This window comes from Pelecanus crispus, chromosome 1, assembly GCF_030463565.1.
Source record: "Pelecanus crispus isolate bPelCri1 chromosome 1, bPelCri1.pri, whole genome shotgun sequence".
In the NCBI taxonomy this organism is placed as follows: Eukaryota; Metazoa; Chordata; class Aves; order Pelecaniformes; family Pelecanidae; genus Pelecanus; species Pelecanus crispus.
The window spans coordinates 99942311-99950363 of record NC_134643.1 but is presented as its reverse complement, the minus strand read 5'-3'; the positions used below and the strand labels follow the sequence as shown (position 1 = coordinate 99950363).

General features: G+C 41.6%; 1 protein-coding gene across 1 annotated transcript; it reads right to left on the bottom strand.

Moving 5' to 3' along the window:
• Positions 1-241: 241 nt before the first annotated feature.
• TMEM45A (transmembrane protein 45A) lies at positions 242-7627 on the bottom strand. The gene is made up of 5 exons (XM_009488869.2): positions 7438-7627; positions 5028-5240; positions 4103-4287; positions 1758-1903; positions 242-335 (listed from the first exon to the last, which is right to left on the bottom strand). Exons 1-5 carry the CDS (start codon positions 7625-7627, stop codon positions 242-244), a joined length of 828 nt encoding a protein of 275 aa, XP_009487144.1.
• Between the last annotated feature and the right edge of the window lie 426 nt (positions 7628-8053).

Sequence of the window (8053 nt, the reverse complement as noted above, 5' to 3'; positions counted from 1 at the left end):
TCTAATATTAGTCTGGTTTTCTTTGAAGCATGTGATAAGCAAGGTACTAGTGCAACCACCACAAATTGATACCAAGCTTACGCTCCACAAGTAAAGATGTAACTGTGTAGACAGTACTTGAGGGATGATATTTTGCATAGCAAGTTGTAGTAAAGAATAAATAAAATGGCAAACAAATCTAGAAATGAGGTATCAATTAGCATAATGGTAGAGCGGGTAAACTAGTCAAGACATATTCATACTAAATTTCATCTTCTGACTCCTGATCTCGTTCAGGTGCTTTCAGTAATCCCATTTCCATGGACTGGGACTGTTTAACCTTTGAACGAACTGCCCTGGAAACAACAACAACAACAACAAAAAAGAGTTGTCAATAGTAACTCAAAGGCTTATCTGGCCATTTTTACATGGTAAAAAACTGTTTAAGTCTTGCATCTTATCGGGGAATTAGGATGATTGATTTATGAAGACCTGAAGTGGGCCACTGAGGAAGATGTTGTAAAGAGGAGATAGTGATTTCAAGCAGAATCTGGGCAGAATTTATCCCCAGGCCTTAACTGAAGATACCTGTATTTTAGCATGAGTGACCACCACACAATGCGAGCATGTAGTGTGATGTTAGTATGTGCTGCCTTTAACAATGCCACCTGTATGTACTGCTTGTAAGAGCTCGTTCCTATGGACACATCTAAGAGCATACACCTTAAGCAAACCTCTGTGTAACATCTAGAAAGTTCGATGTTTTGCAGGTACAATACTGATAGCTATGTTCACTTGGAAGAGTATTGTAAAGCTGTGAAGAAAAGCTGTGAAGAAGAGTGAGTCTGGCCAGCCTCCCCAGACAGGAACTCTGCGCCGCGTGCTGTGATCAACACCCGGGGGGCTTGTCTGATGCTGCAGCAGCCGCCGTTCCCAGCATCAGAAGAGATGTAAGATTGCTGTCACCTTCTCTATAGTTGCCGTCCTTTACACAACAAACCAGTTACCCAGCCTCGAGTGTCGGTGCCTTTTGGACTGAGAGCCAAAAAGAGATGGCACCTCCTCCGTGCAAAGCAAGACTGCAAGAACTATATGTGGTGACAACATGATTAAATAAGGCTATTAGGATGGTAGGGGTAAAGCAAGGGGTGAGAAGCATGTTTAGGACAGTGCAGGCAAAGGCTTGGTAAGGTCCTGCGGGCAGAAGGTGATCACACAGGGCAGAATCAGGCTCATTTTTACAACCAAGTTAACTCTGCAGTTGGAATTTTGTCAGAATTAGCACTGGGTGACAAGGAAAAGAGCTAACTTTAGAAATTAGGGATGGAACTGGCTGGTGAAAAGAAATCAGGTCTAGTCACAGGAAATTGCTAACAATGAAACCTGTCCAATAATCTTCAAAGTTAAGTCATAAAGCCTGCTGACTAAGCCACTTGGAATTAGTAGAGATGAGCACTGGGATGTTGTAGGGATAAAAGGTCTCGCCTCCTTGTAATTTTTTATGCACTTACACATGTGGAAGACTATCAAAAAGAGCTCATTTTATGTGAGAAGCATTATGCTGTCAGAGCTATACTTTATTAATGTTTTTCCCCTTTCTACTGAAGCAATGAGTCATATTGTCTTCATTGATAAGCAATATCTATTTTTATTTTACCTTGCAAGACAATTAATTACTGTGGAAACCTTTTGATTTGTCAGTAAAACTTCTCTAAAATAAAGCTCCTGCTAGACTAAATAGACAGGTCTCCAAAGTTGTAGTGTTTCAAGTAACTTACCAGGTGACGATTGTGTAATTCACTGCAAGTATAAGAAAAGCAAAGGCGTAATGCCAGCAATAGCACATGGTCAGGAACATCATATTAGTATGATCAGACTGATTCCACTCTGGGCTCCCATTTGGAGGATAAAGCACAAAACCAATCTGTAATAAAATAAAATAAATTTAGCAAACATCATTTGACGTATATCCTATGCTGTATCATGTATTATGCTACCCATCACAAGGCAGATATTGCATTTTCTTATAGTGCTGATTATGTCTGTGATTACTATTAAACACAATTTTGCAGTCACACTCAGATGCAATGGATCATTTTCCACAGTTTTGTGCAGAAATGCCTTTGAAGATGCAGAGCCAGTCCCGGACACCCCCTGCTCTTGCCCAGCGAATTAAGGAGCTGGCCCAACAAGTCCTGCAGCGATCACAACTACGTACTGTAAGGAAAGGGGATGGTGCTCAGCCATGTATGGTCTGAACTGCAAGCACATCACCAACCAGCAGCCTGCCCGGCCATTTGCACTGGCTCACTTCTTCCCAACAGCGACTGGGAATGTGTTACATCGTTCAGAAGATGAATAATAAATGAATAAATAAATGTCAGCCATAAGCCTATTTCTTCTGGGTCATCCGGGGAAGAGGTCAGTGTTTGAAATTACGTAAAAACAGAGCTTTCTCACCCAAGGCTATAAGTTTGTGTGAAATACACAGATGATTTGTTTATTCAGAGCCAGGAAAGATCAAATTCAGCTTAACGCATAAGCTGGGAAACTAGTAATCCCATGGTTACACAGAGGTCTGCCTTGACAAGCACCAGTCCTCCGTACTGCCTAATACGCTTCAAAGTCACCACTCAGCAGTTTAGCTGAGAATTTGGGAGCTGGGAAGAGGAGGAGAGGAAGGAGGAGAAGAGGAGTGCATTTTGCATTGCCATGCAGAGAATTCAATGAATGAGGGTGTCGATGATGCAGAAAGAAAGTCCCTTTACCTTTTACAAATTTGTCATGCTGCAGCCAGTATGTGGTTTTCAGTCACACATACGGTTGAAGTCTGATGCGGGTATGAAAAAAGCCACACTTAAATCTCTCGTATTTTTAGTTATTCAATTTTTTACTTCGAAACAAAAACCACATTGTCTCCAGAGCTTAGAAATAACTTGTTCTAAAATTAGGCTAGGCAGACAACAGAGTAAATAATTGCGTCTAATTACTCTTATGTAAACCTTCTTAAATCACTGAAGAAAGATTGACCAACAAGAAAATAAAATGCCAAGTGCTGCAGCACCAGGTTCTTGAGTTCACTTATAGAATAATACTGCATTTTGGAGGTCTGTCTTCTTGCCAGAGCAAGTATTTAAATATTTGATTTGGTGCTGAGTGTCCAGTTCTCCTAAGGAACAGCAAACATTTTTATTAATCATGTCTGGCCAGCATATAAAAAAGGGAAGCCAGTCTAGACATGCCGGAAAGAAAAATCATTGGAGTGACCTCAGTTCTCCACTATAAGATGAAACACACATCAGCACTAGTGCTCCTATTTCTTTGTTACAAGATCGCAGCAATTCACTAAATTCTCTCTCTTTTGACAGCAGAGAAAGGGTCGCTATCAAATATCTATTAATCGGATAGAATCACAAGTAAGTGAAGGCATGGCAGGTACATTTTGAAGAGTCCTTTTGGGAGCCACATCCCTGAAATACAAAAATTTGGTCTGTTACTTCTGCTCAATTTCCCGAACACTGGAAAAGCAGGAGGTTTTACATCACTCAATCTCTTAATGCAAATCAGGAACTCAAATACCTTTTAAACCTAGGTTGCCACTGTTGAAATGCTTTTTAGAAAGTAGAAAGAGGCAACTAACATGAAAGATAATTTGCACCTTCATTCCTCTTCACGCAATGTCAATGGGTGCTTTGCCTCACCTGTCCAGCACTCCACGGGGCATTTACTCACTGCTCCGGCAGCTGACAGCGGGGACTGTCTTCACAAAAAGAACAGCGTATATTGCCGGGCTGTAAAATCACTGCCATGTGGCTGGTGCATTTTGAACAGGATGTTACAGAGATCAGAGGGGATGTTCAATTGCAAGGGAGAGCTCAACAAAACCACCTTAGCTTTTTTATTGGTTCAAATAAAAGACACTAGGAGTAAAATGCCTTCTTCGTCTGTAAAACAGATATGATAAATACTTTTACCTCTTTAAAGGGACAATAAGAGTGCATTGTTTTCTATGAGTCCTTTGAGGTCTGTGTTTAAAAGGCATATTGTATCACCTGTGAAACATCTGCAAAGGGGTAAATGACTAATTTTGGTGAAGGAAGGCTAAGGCAGAAAAACGACCTACCTGCCAGAACCAGCTGCCTTGTAATATGCAGAGGCTTGTACGGAGCATCTCTAGCACAATACTGCCACGGAAGAATACTTCCAGAAATATGCAAACAGCAGCCCCAAAGATAGCAAATAGCAATAACTGATGAACATGAACGTCCAGCATGGCTCTCCCATGAAGATGGTAGCAAAAGAGAAAACCTGGAATAAATTAAGTCATCAGTGTAAGGTATTTTCTTCCCTTGTAATCTCCCTGCATCTGCTTTTAGAAAACAGTGGAACCTTTAGCATTTCTCTTTCTGCCAATATCACCTTCTCAGTTGAACTGAGTAACTTTTTAAGACTGATGCCTATGTACTGTGTACTCCCACTCTTGAGCTCAGACCAGGAAATTGCATGGAAGCTGCAGATCTGTCACCTTTTGTTGCAAACACATTAACAAAAAGTCTCATTCATCCGTCTCCGTGGTGTAACAAGAGGGATGCTGTGGGATATACTGTGCGTACAGAAAACATAAATTGAGTGTGCCTCCAGTGCAATTCCAACATGTGATGGCTGTGCAGGTAAATGCACTCACACTGGCCTTAGCCAACAAGTTGTGTACCACGTCAGTACATACATCGAAGCACATGCCTGAGCTACTGAGCACTTACCCAAAACAGGCTTGTGCTGCTACTTTCATAACATTCCTGTTGCTGTCTGAGCCAGTCAGGAAAGCACAGATACACCTCTACAATGCGTGATCATGCTCTGGGTTGCACTGTAGACAAACCCTCAGCAGTTTAAGGAGGGCCAAGACTGACCTTTTTTAAGCATTTCAGGGAGTTGAACACCCAGCTCCCACAGGCTCATTCTCTAAGGCTGATTTGAGATTCCCGGACCAAAGACTGATACCCCTCTGCAAGTTTCACACGCACCTCTGCAGGGAGAGGTAAACTGACCTTCAATAAACACTGCTAAGGAAAGCATCATCCTGTCCATGGCCACTGGCAATGCGTTGGTCCCATGAGCCACAATGTCAACCAACCCTGAAATGCCATAGAAGAGGTACATGGTGGCATGTTGCCAGTTCATCAAGTGATCCCAGTGCTTTTCCTCATAATTATACAACTTCAGATGAGGTCCATCAGGAACAAACTGCTCGGCCACCATTCCTGCGTGTGAAACGAGAAGTATAACTACTTGTCCTGGTGCTTAAGGTGTAGACTAATGGTAAGTCTTTCCACAAACCGTAGAGGCAACAATATATGCCCACGCAGCATAACACCAGTTGATTTGGGGTTTAGTCTGGCTGCCAGAGGATTGCTCTGGGTGATTGCTATGTTTTGCCCCATTCTGCCCAGTTCAGCCATTCCCAATAAAGTTTTTAACATGTCCAAATTTAAGTGAAAATGCAACAGAGGCCTCGAAGATATTAATTTTACACAAATTTTCAAGATAATAGGCAGCGGGTGAAGGAGAGATGAAATAAGGTGCTTTGCTGAGGGAAAGACCGCAGAGTGGGCTCAAGCATATATTAAGCATCACAAAATCCAGAGAGGAGAATGCCAGAGGAAACCAGGCTTCAGTTCCACTTCTGGTGGGACTATTTGCATCTTGCAGTTTCCAGCAGTGAAAATGGAGACAGTTATTCTGTGCTGCTTTTTTTTTTAAAACAATTGCTATTGTAGTAGTCCTCTGACTGAATTTTTCAGCTGCCTTTCCCAGTGGTTCAAACATGGGTATAACACATGCTAAAGTCCCCAAAAGAAAGATTTACCATTTCAGTCCCCTGCAGTATGCAGGATGGCAGAGTTCAGACTCTTGATTCAAAGGGGATTTTTCCTATAAAGCCATAAAAGGAAATCCCTCTACCATGCAGAGTTATTAAAGGTCCCATGAGAACATATACCGAGTTAGTATTTGAATTGCTGCTCCACTGCCTCCCTTACCTTGGCCCCTTGGTGTCTTGCTAACTAGCTGCAGTATTCCAGCAAGGGAAAAACTGCTTTTAGATGCTTTATATGATCAGTGAAATTTGGGAAGGGTTTAAAGTACATTATGCTTTTAAAACATTAAAGTTAATTATATTGTTTATAAAGCATGGACCAGCATACTGCTGTATAAGTAGATACGCTGCAGAGCAAATGCAGAGCTTTTCCACCTTTATTTCAAGTTTTCCTAATACAGAAACAGCAGGTTTTACTCCTTCTGCTCCTTTTACTGTTTGTCCTTGCCAGGCTTTCTTGTCCATGTTTTTGACTGGAATTGAAATTACCATATGTTAAAATAATAGCTTTTTGTTTCAGGGTGAAAATAAAACCACTAGATGACTGTTTTAGCTGCCCGACTACCTCTAGACACTGACTGGGAGGTTTGTAGGAAAGATGTCCCCACTCACACCTCAAAATGAACGCTATTATTTAGGTTTGATAATTTTTAAGGCATATCAAAATGTATATCGTATACACAACATCACTTCAGTGCTGATGTATCTTAGTTGATGAAACTCCCAGAGGGAAAAGAAAAGCAAGAACAAGATTTTGGCACAGCCTGTACCTCAGTTAGAAACCAGGCAACTCTGAGCATCTAAAGAAGAGTAGATAGATAGAATCTAAAAATCTAAAAAGGCTAAAAATTAAGATTCTTTTCAACTTGAGAGCCACATGTGCTGAGCTCCCCAGGTTCCCTGTTATTTAGCTTGCTTACTCTATAAAGGTAAATTGCTAACATACAGCCTGCTGGAATGTAAACAAGAACTAAGCACTTCCAGTTGGCTGCACAGCTCACTAAACCATCCCGGTGGGTTTGTACCCGGGCCAGTCCACAACAGAAGGAGAAACAGCTCCCCTCCACCCACTGCAACAGTCCTGCAGCAATAAGATCTGGAGTTCAGTCTTTCTTTGTGAGTATTTTCACTTTTGAATGACATTAATGAAGAACCATCTGCATTTATATATTTTACCTATAACTCGATGGAGACTACCAACATCTGAGACGGCTGGATTCAAAACAGAAAAGCAAGGCCCCGCCAGTCTGGTGCTCCCAGTCTGCGTGAGAGAGCCCCTTGCCTAAATATCTTCTCTCTCACCCTGAAGCAGTGAACAGCATACGAACACTCAGGTGGACCAGCTGTGAAGTAGTCAGGAGACCATAAAGAAGCTCCCAGAAAGTGCTATGGATGGAAACTGTATTACAGTCGTTAACTATGTAATTAATAGCAGTAGCCCCACTAGTTCTTAGATTCATGGTGTTAAAAGGACAAAGTACCGAAACACAATAAGATATGTTTTATCAGAGAACAATTTTTTTTAAAAAAAGTGTTAAAAGGCACAGTCCTTTTGCTGTCTGCTCCAAGTCCACCTTACTTACCAATCAGGGCAAAGACAGCTTTGATGATCCCCTCAACAAACTCCAGGCGCTGAAATCCTGCCCTGGAACCAAAGTAGCAAGCATTCTTGTTTTTTCGACAGGCGTACTTCAATGGATACTTCACCGACCACCACAAGCCAAAAAGAAGGAAAAAGCTTCCAGGGAGGGCATGCCCTTTGAAATTGCCCATAGTTTTCTGCTAGGTGATACCTGAAGGTGAAGCAAATGCAGATCAGTTATGCGAATAGTAGGAGAATTCTGTGGGTTATAATTTTAAAGTATCTCCTTGCATAGATCAAAAGGGTGTCACTGAATTAAGTACTCACATTTAATTTAAAAATAAATTTAGGTACTTATCTTCCCTGGCTGTTCAAAACACCCAGCCAGTCTCCCCAGTTTCATAGCTTTGCAGAACAAGAGTAAGAGACCCAATTGTAAAGCAGCTGACCTGAAATGCAGAGCTGGCAGTTGAGAAGTTAAGAGGAAGAAAAGCCACAGTACCCTATGTCATGCTGTTGAAGTTGTACTAGCAAAAGAGAGCACATGGATATTCGCAGTTTGGTTCTTTCACCTTTAGAGAGGGTTTTATGTTTCTTTACTCCACAAACAGAAATCA

Bases quoted from the DNA above. Each gene is read 5' to 3' on its own strand.
- TMEM45A (XM_009488869.2), bottom strand. From the start codon at position 7,627: ATGGGCAATTTCAAAGGGCATGCCCTCCCTGGAAGCTTTTTCCTTCTT. The intron at 5,241-7,437 runs GTAAGTAAGGTG...TTTCACACGCAG, and splicing joins AGCTGTCTTTGCCCTGATTG to GAATGGTGGCCGAGCAGTTT. The intron at 336-1,757 runs GTAAGTTACTTG...TGTTGTTTCCAG, and splicing joins AATTACACAATCGTCACCTG to GGCAGTTCGTTCAAAGGTTA.